General features: G+C 43.7%; 1 protein-coding gene across 3 annotated transcripts in view; it reads left to right on the top strand.

Annotated features, from left to right (window-relative positions):
* The window catches only part of LOC115765977 (protein O-mannosyl-transferase TMTC2), a 40,943-nt gene extending 26,496 nt beyond the window's left edge, over positions 1-14,447 (top strand). The window contains exons 1-10 of one of the 3 annotated variants that reach the window (XM_030709736.1): positions 3,731-4,213; positions 5,026-5,112; positions 6,309-6,864; positions 7,140-8,370; positions 8,431-8,545; positions 11,968-12,053; positions 12,751-13,139; positions 13,217-13,301; positions 13,373-13,530; positions 13,604-14,447. In XM_030709736.1, the coding sequence (XP_030565596.1) occupies positions 4,173-4,213; positions 5,026-5,112; positions 6,309-6,864; positions 7,140-8,370; positions 8,431-8,545; positions 11,968-12,053; positions 12,751-13,139; positions 13,217-13,301; positions 13,373-13,530; positions 13,604-13,777 (2,922 nt within the window). In that variant the 5' untranslated portion in view covers positions 3,731-4,172 and the 3' untranslated portion in view covers positions 13,778-14,447. Of the gene's footprint in view, positions 1-3,730; positions 4,214-5,025; positions 5,113-6,308; positions 6,865-7,139; positions 8,371-8,430; positions 8,546-11,967; positions 12,054-12,750; positions 13,140-13,216; positions 13,302-13,372; positions 13,531-13,603 lie in introns of those variants that run through there. The other 2 variants (XM_030709735.1, XM_030709737.1) reach the window with 2 other exon arrangements.
* Positions 14,448-16,072: the final 1,625 nt, after the last annotated feature.

Raw genomic sequence — 16,072 nt, 5'->3', positions numbered from 1 at the left:
CAAAGAGGGAGGGCGAGCGAGCCACAGAAAGAGAGAGAGAAAGAAAGAGAGAGAGAGAGGGAGAGAGAGAGCAAGAAAATGGAACAGAGGGGGAAAACTGAAAAGCGAATCCATTGCAAATCGAGACGACGACTTCGACCTTCGGCTCAAGTTTTTGTGACATGAGAGGCAACAACATGAACTGGCAAACACACACCTTGCCACCGGAAACGGAAACATCGCGAAAATGTCAAAGGCACAACAGAGCAGGCGGGGTGTGGAGGGAGGGGGCGCACAGAAAAACCATTAGGGGCAACATCAGTTACTAGGTCACAGGCCCAGAAGCAGGACAGCAGCAATAAAAACAAGTGAGTGTGCAACCAGTCAAATGTGTCCGACTGAGAGATACCCTGTAGTTGCTGAGGTTTTCAAGAACAAAAAAATACATTCCATTTAATCTACATGTCCAATTGGAGGTCTCAGAGAGAGAGAGCTTGTAGAAAGCGAGGCTTACAAGTCGAAATTTATCGATTTAGGCACATACATCAGATAAACTATAATTATCGATTTTGGGAAAAATGGTAAAAGAAATCAATATTTATCAATTAGTTTCAACAATCTTGGGCTGCTTATGACATTTTATATTTCTTTAGCTTAACAGCTTTAATAATATCCGAAATATGCTTATAATAAAGAAGCTGGTTATCGATATAAATCGATTTCGGTGTAATTAATCAAATGAAAGTTCGAAAACTGATCTGTGTATATCTGGTATATAAGAACCTTTATGTCAAATCTAAAATAAGTATGTGCTTCTGGCAGTGAGCTGGACGACTTTATAAAGAGAGTCCAGCTCAACTCCTAAGCTGACTTTCTGGAGTCGAAGAGGCCTCTATCTGTCTGTAACATACATTTGCCCAAAAACAATATAGCTTTATTTACTTACTTTCAATGGTTACAGGGTAAGGCAAATGCCAACTGGCAACCATTAGATAAGCTGCACAGCGAATTGTGTAAACACTGTTTAAAGTGTGACCCACTCAGACAATTCGCGCTTATTTCATCAACAATAAACATTCAACATTCAAATGGGCAAACAATTACAACAACAACAAAACTGTGAGCCCCGGCGTCTTGGCCAACAATTTGTGGCCAAGTACTGAAGTTCACGTATCCTCGAGCTCGAGACAATGAAAAGCCAGTAATTTATTGTGTGGCAGCGCTAATTGCAAAAATAAAACATGATTTATGGCCAGAGCGATAAAATGGCCCAAGCTACGCAGCCAGATGCCCAAAAAAAAAACAACAACAAAAAATGCCAGCTGCCTACTGAGCTCGATAGGCACAGCGATGGGCTCAACATGTCTCGCTGGGTGTATGGGTGTGTGTATGTGTGTGTGTGTGCCAAGAATTAAGTTGTTACACATGATGAGCGAGCAGCGGCGAACGCAGGGGTTGCGGATTTTGTAGCTTAAACCAACCTCTCCACGAAAATTAAAAAAAACTGTATAAAAAGACAATAAAAGCAAATTGAAGTTAAAATGTGAAAGTGCACAGCTAGAAAATACCCTGTACCTGAAATGGAAAGAAACGAGAAGGTTTCTGAAAGTTTCCCATCAATAGCAGAGTTTGCCATTGCTGAAGCTTCATTTATATTTTTGAATGCCTTTTATTACCTGGTGGAACATTGAAGTCCTCCATGTTTTTCGCGCAAGTTCCTAAGTAGCTCCTTAATAAAAGGTTGTGAAAGTGGATAACAAAATTAAATAACATTTTAAGTTGTCCCTGTAACTAAAGATAATTATCTTAAATTATAGAAAACACAACCAATTTATCTTCCATTTTCAATGTCTCAAATAAATTATATGTAAATTCAGCTAAAACTGACTATATTTTGAATAAAATATTGCTGATTAATAAACAGAAGTGGACTGCGAGTATATATTTGCTTATATCTACGCAGCAAGAGATTGACTTTAAGAGCCAAGAGTCTGACCCTTAAGGCTGAAGGGCCCAAACATCTCAGACAATCTTTATAAGGACCTAAATTGCGGATAAAGTAAGCCAAAACTTTGGAAAATGCTTACGTGTAGTTTCTAATATTAATAACCCCTAGTAAATAGTTTCTACCTACGCCCCTGTACATGTGGTTAACCAGAAGAGTTGGCGAGCCAAACAAACAACATTCAAAGTTCAGTTCAGTTCGTGCGAAGAACACAAGTTCATTTGATGAGATGCTGGCCAATTATATGTAGATAATTGCTAGGCTAGCGGCTTTTTCAATGTGTTAATAATAACGATAATGATGATAGAGATCATAATGAGATTGATAATGCTGATGATGAGTATGTTAAGCAGTCTCAGCCAATGGCTTGGAAGCGAATCAATCAGGCGCACACAAAGCTGGCCCCACCCATTGCAGACAAGTTGTTGTCCACTCGGATTGGTAGTGTGAGAAGGAAACTGTGCTCTTCCTCTTCATTTACCACTACAACTACTAGTGCTGCTTCTTCTTCGACTTTGCTGACACAGTCAACGGCCGAGCAAAAGCAAAGCTCATCATTATGGCTCATTAGCAAAGCAATTTTTGTGTGTTACTCGCATTTTTTCGCCTGCCTCTGCAGCATCCCGGCAGGTTCTGGTGTGGCATCTGGACGAGTGTTGGTTATATTGAATGCTGCTAATTTGCACATAAGCCGCTTGGGTCCCTCGTGCATAATGCGAAATCTCTTGCCAACAGGCCTTTGCCGGCGCACTAACTAAGCCACCCCATCAGCCAGCCAGCCAGCCAACCAGGGAGGCAGGCAATGAGGCACTGGGACAACGAGGGAGAACCTAATCCAACTGCTTATTATGTGCATGTCTCTGGCCAGCAAAAGTATGCCACATACACACAAATAGATAATATAGTTGTGCGACGGTCAACAAAATGGACTCATTTCATCCCATTGATTTTTAGGGCGCAATTCACTCGGCTTGGGATTGTTAGCTCGCGGGCTTAGGCAGGACCAAAAAAATAATTAACCGCAAATGCTCAAACAAAACAAACTGAAAATACGGCCGGGTAGAATGGGAGACTAAGTGATACCCTGCAATCAGGCTTAAAGACTTAGAATGGCATGTTCAACCGAAAATACTTTTATTTAGATCCTGTTTGTAATAAATTCTTTATGATAAGTATCCAATTTTAATCGCTTTAACCCAAGGAACAGCTTTGGTTATCGATATTTATCGATTTTATGTTGAAAAATTATAATGAACCTTATTGGAATTGTATACGATAGCTTACATTATTGATGGTGTAATAAATTACTGATCCTAAAGCACATAACTAACTACGTTAGAGCCTTTTCAACCCTAGACTATATCTAAAAAGTCCTTCAATCTTTATTCGCATATGATGATCAATAGTTATTGATGCTGCTTACATCTGATGAATTCGTTATGTTATCAGAGTTACCTTTGCATATACCTTAGCCATACGCCCTGCTAAAATCAATTTGTAATGGATACAGGGTATACAAAAGGAAGAAGAAATCAGCCAGCATCCGCACAAAGGCGCAGGACAAAGAAAAAAACGCAACAAACAGCGTAAAGGGACGATGGGAAATTGGAGTGTGGACTGTTAGCCAACTTGCGGGTGACTTGCCATTCAAGGGGAACGGCTTAATGTGCCGGTGAGCGCCACATGCGACTGGGGGCGGCGGCGGCGGCATGTGTTCATTATTTGGTGCATTAAGAGCAGCAAACATTTGCAACGTGTGGCCGGGTCCAGAGACATGCACAAGCATAACGTTGTTGATAGCCTTTATTGTCTGGCTGTTACAGCAACAACTGCAACTGTTGCGACGAACGAATGGCGCGCGGGGCCGTGTGGCTGCTGTGCTCAAGGGGGGTTGCATCCACATGTTGACGTTGGCAACCGCAGCAACAAATGTGCATAGAGACAGCAACAGCAGCATCATCCTGTTGCCCCGGCTGGCGCTCATTATGTGTAATGGCTGCTGCAACATCATCAACGGACCGGCCAACTGCCGTCAGCTGAGTTCCAAATGCCAAGAGGAAGCGCCATGAATGCAACGTACCTGCACATTTTCACATAAAAGGAAAAGCTACTGCCACAAACTCTTGTTTCATTTTTTGTCTCGTCTGCTGCAGCCGTTGGCAAAACGACGGCAACAACAACAACAATCATGAAAAGCCAGAAAAAACAGAGAGCAAAATGGATAAATGGGTAAAAAAAAAACTAAACGAATACGACTTATTGAAATGTTTATAATTATTTAAGCCACAATGCTAGGCAGCATGCCATATGAGCCCTCGAGCAATCATAGCAAGAACGTATTCGCAAACCCTACCAATCGATGCTTGTGCATAAAAAACTTTATTCTAAAATTAAAATATTTAGATAACGTTTTTAAGAGGAAGTCAAAAGCAAAGTTTGTTACATGCAAGTACTCAAAAAGTTTATGAGAGATTACTGAGCTTCATATTTGTTGTATTATGTTGTTGTATAACTAATTTCGCGATGTTTACCAGCACTGTTTAGAATTTATAGGTCTATAGATTAATCGCATTCAGATTCTTATTTACACCAAATGGATAGAATATAATCTAGAAATTCCATCGGAATTAGTTTTTAGGGCGGTTTATATTCCCATAATTCGATCGGAATTTGCCTTTAGTATTGATAGCGGGGATTATAATTAGAAAATTCTATTGAAATTTGTTTTGAGAACGGATATCATGGATTATATTCCGATAATTCTGTCGGAATTTGTTTTTAGAACGGATAGCATAGATTTTAATCGCAGAATTCCATCAGCATTTGTTTTTTAAGGCTTATAATAATAAAAAATCTATTGATTCATTTAATTATCTGTAAAACTCTTAACATTAAACTCCCAAACTATATTCTTAACTAGAGAATTTGTAATTCTCAAATAAATGTCATGCTATTTTTAAAGTTTCCTTGCTGAAGTTTCTTTGCTTACTAAATATTTACTCAAATTAACACTCTATTTTCTTCTTCCTCCTCTTTTGCAGCATGGACTACACCACGCTGCTGTGCTGCGGTCTGGCTTTCGTATTATATTTGAACACACTTAATGCGGGCTTTGTCTATGACGACAGGTAAGCAGCTAAATCAAGACCAACTCTTCACCAATCTTTAAGCTTTCGGGCAAATTTATGTATTTAAGTGAAGAGCAAATACGCACACACACAAACACACACTGTAAAAATCTTAAATGTCTCAACAAAAAAAAATAGACAAAAATAAAATAAAATTGCTGAAATTGGGGCGAGTTTCTATGTGGCATGTGGCATGCCTGGTTACTGCAATGGAATTTCACTGGTACTTAAAATCGAATTTCAAGGCACACACACCTGCACACAAATATATATGCACACTTATATATATGGTACACTCTGCTACATAGCACACGCTGCGGCTGACTGGCTGACAAGAAGGCGACTCGAGGCGACTTTGTGCGGCATTAGAGCGGCATTTGTTTATGCGAACCACAGCAACGGCAACATCATTCCCCAATAGAGGCAGCGTACGAGCTGTTTTACGGGTTTGCGCTGCTTGCTCTGTCACGAATACCTCACCAAAATCCCACATAGTCCGCCTGCTGTGCGTGCAAAAGTGTCCAGGTGCGCTTCCACAAAAGCAACCGCCCCGCACACAGCAACTGGCTTCAATGATGTTGTCGTTTTGGAAAGCCCGATGACACAGTGACAACAGCGACTCACAGTCAAGCTCCCTCTCCCCCCATACAATCCCGCTCTCGTATATTGTGGCGGATCGTATCAGGTTGTCAGTGTGGCTCAGAACAAAAGTGCAAAAACATGCAACGGGCTGCGTTGTTTCAGGCCATTCTATTCAATAAACAACAATTTCTCGACAAATTTCCAGGCAGAAAACTATCGTTACAAATACGACAGCATATCAAGAAAATCACGCCCAAAAATATTCGACAAACAAATTTGTCTTGTAAATTTGGCCATTCTCCAGAAACTTCTTTCTGTTTGCGAATTTCAAAAACGAAAACTGTTTCGAATTTTTAAAAGATTTCGCATATTAAGTTCCCAAATCCTTACAAATGCCATCCATTGAAATCGAACTAGCAGAACTTTCTCAAAACTGCACCAATTTTTAAGGTTGATGAAATTTAAAACCTGTTTCGACCTCCAGTTAAAATCTGCATTCTAAATTTTGATGTCACAAATTGTTAAACAATTTTTAAAGCTAATTTTCTGTAGAGCTGTTGAACTTTTTAGATACGTTTCATTAAATCTGTTGATTTTTCTATTTTTCCTTACAGACGCGCCATTTTAGCCAATGCGGACGTCTCTGGTGGATCGAGCTGGCAGCGCAGCTTTGGCAATGACTTTTGGGGCACGCCGTTGACGGACAGCGGTTCGCACGGCTCCTGGCGACCGCTGTGCGTGCTTAGCTTCCGCCTGAACTATCTGTTGGCCGGTGGCTTTGCGCCGTGGGGCTTTCATCTGGGCAACAATTTGTTGCACTGCGTGGCGACGGCGCTGGTGGTGCGTGTGGCACGCACCCTGCTTGCCTCATTCTGGGCGGTGCTGGCCGCGGGCGCCCTCTTTGCCGCCCATCCCATACACACGGAGGCGGTGGCGGGCGTCGTGGGACGCGCAGATGTGGCCGCCTGCGTTTGCTATCTGCTCACGTACCTCAGCTATTTGCGGCACATGCGCTGGCGCGAATCAGCCGATCCGCGACAATGGCTCGCACTGGCCACCACGCTCCTCTTCGCGCTGGCGGCGCTTCTCTGCAAAGAAACAGCGATAACCGCGCTGCTCGTGTGCGCGGCTTTCGATGTGATGCGCGGCCTTAGCGGACAGGTGGATAAGGTGAGACTGATCCATGCTTATCTATAGATATTAAACAGTATTTATCTCATATCCATATCCATATCCATATATTCCATATTTCATATTCCATATTTCATATTCCATATTCCGTATTCCATATTCCATACTCCATATTTCATATTCCATATTCTATATCCATATTCATATCTATCTCTAATTTTAGCTGTATCTTTATCTCTATCTCTATTTCTATCTATATCTCTCTTTACCCTTATCTGTATATTTATATCTTTGCCCATCTCTTTCTTTCTTAGCAACGCCTGCGCTCGCTGTGCTTTGTGCTTGGCGCGCTCGGCTGCAGTGTGTACTATCGCCTGGTCGTGGTCCCTGGACCACAGAGCGCCTTCTCCAGCGCGGATAATCCCATTGCACGGACTGCCTCGACCTGGACACGACTGCTGACTTTTCTGCACCTGCCCGTTGTCAATCTGAAGCTGTTGCTGCAGCCGCAGGTGCTCAGCTTCGATTGGGGCATGGATGCGCTGCCGCGCGTAACAACGATCTGGGATCGACGCAACGCGCAGTCCGCCTGCTTTTACACTGTGCTGCTGGGCGTAGCCTGGCGGGGCTGCAAGGTGCTTTTGCACAGCAGCGACTATTCGGATGTGGCAGGTGTTAATGGCGTCGGCTATCCGCAGTATCATATACAAAAGGTGGGACGCAAGTCACGCGCCAAGCGCAAGCGACTCGCCAACAACAACAACAACAATAACAACAGCAACAAGTACCAAGCCTTTGAGGCAGCCTATCAGCAGACGGCGCTGCCTTATGCCAAGCAGCCTTGCAGCGACTGCAACAACAACAACAGCAATGGCGCCTATGTTTATGGCGATCAGCATCCGCATCCGCACACGCACGCACACACACATTCGCAGTCACATGCAACGCATGCAACACATACGCCGCATCAACTCGTGTCTTCCGCCGTCAGCCTGGCGCTGCACAAGGCTTTCCGCGGCTCGCGCAGCAGCAGCAGCTGCAGCAACAGCACAACGGCCAGCAACAAGAGCAGCGGCAGCAACAGCAGCAGCACCAGCACCAGCTCCAATTGCAGCACCAGCAGCTGCTCCAGCTCCAGTTCCAGCTCCGGTTGCAGCTCCGGTTCCAGCTCCTCCACGGACTATATGCTGGGCGGCATGTCTGTCGCCGCGCGCAACGCTTGCATTCTGCTCATGTCCTGCGCATTTCTCACGCTGCCCTTTCTGCCCGCCAGCAATCTCTTCTTCTATGTGGGCTTTGTGGTGGCCGAGCGTCTGCTGTACCTGCCCAGCGTCGGCTTCTGCCTGCTCGTTGGCTATGGCGTCTCCAAGCTGTTGGCTTGTGGTGCTGTTGGCGTCCGCGCATCCAGGACACGCCGTCTCCTGCTCCTGATCGGCTTCAGCGTGCTGCTCGTCGCCTTGTGTGTGCGAACTGTGCGTCGCAATGCGGACTGGCGGGACGAGGAGAGTCTCTTTCGCAGCGCCATTAACGTCAATCCGCCAAAAGGTGAGTCGCAAGTCGTTTTACATTTTGCACAGTTTGGCTGCAACTTCTGTTTCCACACAGCGCTGGGCAATTTGGGCAGCGTGCTGAGCTCTCAGGCCCGCTACGAGGAGGCCAAACAGGTGCTGCAGGAGGCCATCCGGTACAGGCCCAACATGGCGGACGTACACTTTAATTTGTGAGTATATCAACTAGTTGAGCACTTAGCAGCCATTTGCTCAAATAGGCAGCAGGGCGTCGCTTTTGCGGGCTACCTTTACACTCGTGAACAAATTTCTAGTTTATAGCTAGAAACTGAGAGTTGTTTGATTCGTAAAATCTCAAGGAATTCGTACATCTTCAATGCTGGTAGCTTTCAGGTTATTCTAAATCAAATAATATTATCTTAAATAACTGGAGGAAAATAAGTTTTAAAGAAGGAATTCTTGAAACTTATGTTTATTGGCAAAAAATGGAAATGCATTTCATTCGGACAATTGTTATAAAACTCTAATGATTAAATGATTGATACTAACTATCAACTACAACATTGAAAAATATCAGTAATCGGCTAAGAAGCTAAAATTGTTGTACACTTTTAATCTTCCCAACTACGCTGTTATTTTGTACACAAACCTTGTTAGCTAGTGTTATTAACATGGATGTTTGCCGTTAGATGAGCTGCTGTCCCGCATGACATGCGACACACAACGCTTTAGCACGCTTCAAGTGCTCGGATAAATGGCAGCCAGTTATCATCTTTTTCTTCGATTTTTTTTTTTGAGTCAACGCAGCCATTTTCATTATCTGTGTCTGTGTTTTTGGCCTGTAGCTGGTATGCGCATTTAGTGGGACCATTTTGATACTCAAGGCTGGCTGTCGAGCGCTGCAGCTAGACACTGTTATGGCTGTAATGCAGCTCTGGATGGCCGGGATGGAGCACAATGCCCAACAAGCTGTCAAATGAAGCCCATTCTGTTGTATTCCGCAGGCTCTTGCTGGCATCCAAAAGGGTATTTACGCAGCAGCAGCGGCAGCGGCAGCTGGGAGCGGGGTTGAGAAAATTCCCTTTTTTTATATATACGCCTTTTGCAGAACTATGCGCATTTCGTGCTGCTCACTTTTTCATTGCATACTTTTCCCGGCGCTGCTCGACTTAACAAAAGTCCTTCACGTTTCACACTCTAGCCTCCAGGAAGGAGCTCTGTCTTTTTGTCAACCCTCAGCCCAGCAGCCCACCCTATTTGTCTGTCAACGTCTGACAAAGTCTGTAAGCGTGCTGCTTTCTCTGTTGTCGGTTCGCATTGCATTTTCACTCATTGCGCATATTTCGCAGCGATGCGACGCGACGAGACAGCAAAGAAAAGCCAACAGCAGCAGCAGCAGCAAGAACCAAACAATTCTATGCCATGCAAAAACAACAAGCAACAACAGCAACAACATGTGTTTTAGTTGCTTCAACTAGAAATAAACACGGCGGAAAGTTGCATTTGCAAGCTGCACGACTGCGAGATACCCCTTTTTTTTCAAACTTTAAACAGCAGGCAGTTTTTTGACTTGTTTGGATACAAGTTTTAAGCTTGAACAATTGTCACAACTACAGTGAACGCTCCTTAACATAAACGCTTTCTTTCAAATCATTTCATATTGCTCTAAGTCATCTTTAAATTTAGGGAAAGAATGGAATACACTTTAATAAATAAACCAGTCAAGATCAGCATTGAAAAATACAAAGCTCTGCGGCAATGGTTCTGCTTATATCTAGGTTTTATATCTGAAGAGGTTCACAAATGTATATATATTAATGCATTCATAATTATCCACATATTTATATTTTGCCCATTGTCGTGAGTCATGCCAAATTAGCATGTTTTAGACAGCATGTCATAGACAGCAACAAAAGGGGTATATTCCCTCACGCTCATTTCCGCCTTACAGGGTATTGAAAGTGGGAGAGCGTATAAAAACTGCACGCGGAGTTGTGCTTTGAATATTCAGTGCGTCATTTTGTATGCTCGCTGTGTTTTTTGTTTTTTTACCTTTTTTTTTTTATTTGCCGCCTGCAACTCCTGTCGAGTGCCGCAAGCGGTGCTGCCGGAGCCTTGTTGCATGCCAGATTATTGCATGCGATTTTGGTCGGCTAAGCCGCTCGCCCCTCTCCACTTTGAACAGCGGACTGCGCTGTTTAATGTCAAAGTACTCAAAAGTCAATGGTTCAGAATCGGGTCACATTGAATCGGCTGCTGTCATATCCTGGCTGTCCCGCTGAACAAAGAATACGTGAATTAGCCCCGGGCGCCGAAACCTTCAATGTCCAAGAACATTAAAGAACAACAACAACAACAAGAGGGGAAACAGGGGAAACAAGCCACAAACGGCACGCAGGAAGCAACCGCGTGACATGTTTGCCCCACGCTAATCGAAAATCAATGTTGTCAGCAGCACAAGGCTGTCCCCGGGGGAGACTGTGTGTGTGTGTGTGTGTGTGTGTAGAAGTGCGGGTAGGAGTTGTAGATGCTATTTCCTGTTTCGCGCTCAAAGGATAAACAGCTGTTTGCACATACTATATTATTTACTGCGATCAAGCCATCAATAGCAAATGCTAGCGGCATTCGTATACGTTTGCTTGACTGATTACCGAACCCCCCCCCCCCCCCCCCCCCCCCCCCCCGACCCACCCCTCACCCCTTCAATATCCTGTACTCTGTCATGGAGCTGCTCTGGTAGCATACAAGGACAGCCCCATCCATCTATTCAGACAGATGTTTGCAGCTGTTGCGAGAAAAAACCACGCGAAATTCTTTATATTACCTGTATTTGCTGAGCATAAGGCGTGGTAGGAGTGTTGAAGTTGGGAGCTATACATATTTGTATATATATATATATATATATATTTATGTCGGGACACAGGGACTCAATGGCATCCCGTGTAGAGCGCGCTACGCAACCAAACAACAAACAGCGATACCTGAAATCATCGAATCGTGTAATTTGATTTCTTATACACTTGCCGAGTGTATTAGAATTGGAATGCGAAATTTATCATTTCGCGAGGTGAGCAAAGGTGTGTACATATACCTGAGCAGTAACTCGATTATTATGGCCGTGTGTGGGAATTAAATTCTTACTGATGAGATGTATAGCTAAGGTCAGTATGTTATAGAGGGGCCATAAAAATGATTGGTCAGAAAAAAAGAAATACTTCAGCCAGACGCAGCGATGAACAGCTCCTAGTTGCCTTCTCTTGCAACATTATTGCATTTATTTATATTAATTTGTTTTTTAATGTCTCAGAAAGCAGCAAAGCCGCCTGCTTAAAAAAGCAACTGCATTTGTTGGGCCAACTAATTAGATAAATCTGAGCATTCTTAAGTATGGCTCAGGCTGGCCCACATCGCCCTTAGCACTCGTTGCGCCTTTCACTTGACGCGTTGACTGTCAAATACTTGACAGATTTCTAGGCGCCATCAAGTGGCAGCCGCCTGCCGCAGGGCGCTCTAATTAGATCTCGAGTGAGGGGCAGAAGTACGCGACAAGTTCAGCAGCCGTCAATTATGTAATGGCAACGCTTTCGCTTTCGTTTTCCTTTTCTTATGCGTTTTCTCTTTCATTCACTTGCAGGGGCATACTGCATCAGAATCAACAGGACTACAAGTCTGCCGTTGAGTGCTTTCAGCGCGCCATCAAATTTCGGCCAAGCCTGGCAGGTGAGTGCAAGAACTATTTTATAACTTTAAATAAATAAACTAGTTTACTCATAAACTTAAATAACTTCCATTTGCCACAGTAGCATAAATAAACTATACATAATCTTTAAATAGCTAAACTACTCTATCTATGTACTCTAAATACTCAAAGTAGACTACTCGACACTCCAAGTACTAAGATAATTTATAGACAGACTTCGCGATTTATTTAAAGTGTTCTCCCTAGAGAATGTGAGTGTTAAATTATTTGACACATATACCTTTAAAAACCGAAATCCCGCATAGATACACTTTAAGTACTCAAACTACTTTAAGCACATATACTAGTTATACAAAGACTAATAGATATACTCAAACTATTCAACACATATACTTTAGATATCCAAGATACTGCACAAATACTCTCCAAATACTCAAGCTTTTTCAAGTATAATAATAAAAATTAAATTAAGTTTGTAGATATTCTCTAAGTACTATATATACTAAATACACAAACTCCCTCCTTTCGAACTATGCTATGCGTAGCTATATAGCTCCCCATAAATGTATACGAACTACTCTTAGTACTCGAACTTTTTTATAAATATACTCACAAGTATTCAAACGACTTTACTCACACCAAACAAACTATTCTGTATATTTTACGAATTTAGTCGAACTTCTTTACAGTTATGCATTAACAACTCTTTTCCCACAGTGGCCTACCTCAATCTGGGCATATCATTCATTGCGCTGGGCAAGCGTCAGCAAGCCATCGAGATACTGCAAGTGGGCGCCACGCTGGAGGGTGCAACGGTGCGCGATCGTAGCGCACACGATCAGGCCAGAAGCTCAGCGTATCTGCAGTTGGGCGCACTTTACGTGGAGCAGGGCAAGCTACAGCGCGCGCTGGCCGTCTACCGAGAGGCACTGTCCTCGCTGCCAACGCTGCTGCAACAACGCGAGGTGCTGTATCAGCGCATCGGCGATGTCTTTGGCCGACTACAGCAATGGGACGAGGCGGAACGGCATCATCGCGCCGCGCTGGAGCTGCAGCCCAATCAGGTGGCGGCTCATATCAGCTACGGCATAACGCTGGCCAGAAATGTAGGTAAAAAGTCTGCTTAGCAGTTGATGGTATTTATTTATTCAGCTGACTGACGAGCTTTCTTCTCTCTCTGTAGAGCAGTCGGGCCTCGGAGGCGGAGATGTGGTTCAAGCGCGCGCTGAAACTGGCACCGGAACAGGCCAGCGTGTATCACCATTATGGTGGGTAGTTCGGCACGGTTCCTTATCTTCTTATGGCTTATATTTGGTTTTTGTTTTTCTTGCCACCTTAGCTGAATTTCTGGCGCTGCAGTCACGACATCACGAGTCCGCCGTCTATCATCGACGCGCCGCAGAGCTGGCGCCCGCGGACTATGCTCTGGTGGTGGCAGCGGCCACCTCACTCCGCCTGCTCGATCGCAAAGTCGAGGCGGAGCTGTGGTATCGCAAGGTGAGCAAGGATCTGTACTATGAACCTGAACTGGTTTTAATAGAACTCGTATTTTCTTGACTTCACGCTTCAGGCTGTCGCCCTGCGTCCGGATGATGCACACGCTCACACGAATCTGGGTGCGATATTACATCTGCTGGGACGGACAAATCATGCGGCGGCTAGTTATAAGGCGGCGTTGCGATTGCAGCCGGGAGATGCCATAACGCTCGGGAATCTGGCCAAGTTGGGCGTAACGAATGTTTAGTGGTTGCCAGACAGAGATAGCGACAGATGATAGATGATAAACAGTTATTTTTATATATGCGCAGCAGGCCGGCTACAGCCGTTAGATAACTCTACAGAATTTATACGAAGGACTTGGATACATATATATTATAAATTATGTATATCATTTAGCAGCAGCAGAAGGATCAGCATGTAAATAACCCAAGAGAGGCGACCAAAGAAAGTCAAAAACAAAAAATTGCAAAAGAGAATTTAAGTCGTTCGATGAACTAGAGCAGCAAAAAAATAATGAGGGTATGCAGCAGTCGATACAGAGAGAACAATAATTAAACTACCTAAATGTTAAGTAAAATTCGAAAATTCGTATATCGAAAGCCGGTAACCGGAAAGCAGGTGCTGTACAGTGAATATAACCGTAGCAAACTATCAAAGCAAGTCTATCGAAATATCGATAGGCCGATAAAAAGCGTATCGAAAAAAAAACAAAAAACAAATACATTGATCGTTTAATGTCGATATATCGATATATCAAAATAGTATCGATTACAAAATATAGTTAGATCGATAACAGCATGATATCGATAACAAGAGATATCGACCTTTTGTCAAATGTATGTGCTTAATATGAATGTAAATTATTGTAAATACGCAAAACAAAATATGAAAACAAACTCAAAATCATATATATTATTACGATTATCGACTATATATATATGTATGTATATGTATGACTGTATATGGACTATGCCTAAACATTGTGGTGGCTTCTGGACGAGCCGAGCGGCTCGCAATTCGTTTTTTGCGTTATGTGTACATTTTAGTTAAGCGAATACAGAATATGAATGTAAAAACAAAATACAAATGTCCAAGGAAAGTAAGTATGTATATGGGGACAAGGAACAAGATGAAGCATACATATATAATTAAAGAGAAAAACCTATTTGAAAAACATAAACAACAAAACTGTCGCATTTTCAATAACTTGCACTGCTTAAAGCTGTTTGGTTAAGCGATAAGCAGCGCTTGGTCCATGATATGCCCGATGAAGCGCCCCACGCCCTCCCATCCAAGTGGAAACATTGAACCCATAATTGTGACCACTTTGCCCAAAGCACCACTTACCCAGGCAGCGCGTCAACTATACCCAAGGCAATGGAAATATTTTCAGTGCTTAACGGCTTAAAATGCCACCCAACGCCCGTCCAACTAACCAGCTACCCAGCCAAGGATCCACCCAAGTACAAACACAATCAGTGTCAAAATTTTTTGGACCGAGAGTCGAAGTCGAAGGCGAAGACGAAGACGTTGTTGCAGCTGGCGCTGGAGCATTCGAGAGACTTAAGCCTCAGCCTCAACCACAACAAGAAATAAAGCGTTTTGTGTCTTATGCCAGCTAAATCGCAGGATTATGAATTACAATATACTTGACTGCCAGGACAACTGGCTGCCAGGACCAAAAATCCCACCAGCTCTGGTCTTGCAGTCATAATATTGCCACAGCTAATGCAGCCGGCTAAATGGCTGCTGCTGCTGTTGCTACTGCTGGCTTGCCAACTGCGGCTAACGGCAGGCTTTCGAGGGGCCACGAGATGCTGCAAAACGATAAAGGTGATGACTTTTGACATGCAAAGGCAGCGCGTCTGCAGTTGCCGGCAGCGCCAATTGGTTTGGCAAGTCAAGTGGCGGCTTGTTTGTTGCTGCTGCGGCTGCCACTGGCTACGTGCACAAGAGCAGCTCCGTGCCGTATAAATGAATGTATCAGTCAGTCAGCCGGACAGCCAGCGAGCCAGTCAGTCAGTCAGTCAGTCAGTCAAGAAGTCAGTCAGTCAGTCAGTCATAACCGAGCTCATGCTCCGTTTGCGCGCGCTGAAACGGTGTCATGGCACACTATGCCACATCATCTCTGCTTTGAAGGCGCCTCGCGTGGCAACCACTTTGTTGCAGTAGCAGCAGCAGCAGCAGAAGCGGCAGCTGAAGTTGAAGCAGCATTGGCCACTAAATGTGCTCGCTAGTTGCCTGCCCGAGTGCTGCACACTAATTGCAGACGTCTGTCTGTTGCAGGCACAGTTCCAGCCAAATAGTGCTGGCAATTTAGCCTCCTTTTATGGCAGCTTAAATTTGGAGATTTTTCTGAAATTTATCGATAGTCAACGATCGATTTTTATCGTAGTAAACATTTTCTTAGAGATTTCGATATTATTCGATGCGTTCGAGGAGTAAAGTAACTTGGCATTGTTTTAAAATAAAAGCACATTTTTCGATTTAACGATAATTATCGATGTTTGAAAAGTAAACTAGAAACGCTTTCGTCATG

The sequence above is a fragment of the Drosophila novamexicana genome, unplaced genomic scaffold, assembly GCF_003285875.2.
Source record: "Drosophila novamexicana strain 15010-1031.04,08,12 unplaced genomic scaffold, DnovRS2.1 tig00001059-arrow-arrow-pilon, whole genome shotgun sequence".
Taxonomy (NCBI): Eukaryota; Metazoa; Arthropoda; class Insecta; order Diptera; family Drosophilidae; genus Drosophila; species Drosophila novamexicana.
This window is presented reverse-complemented; position numbering and strand designations above follow the sequence as displayed.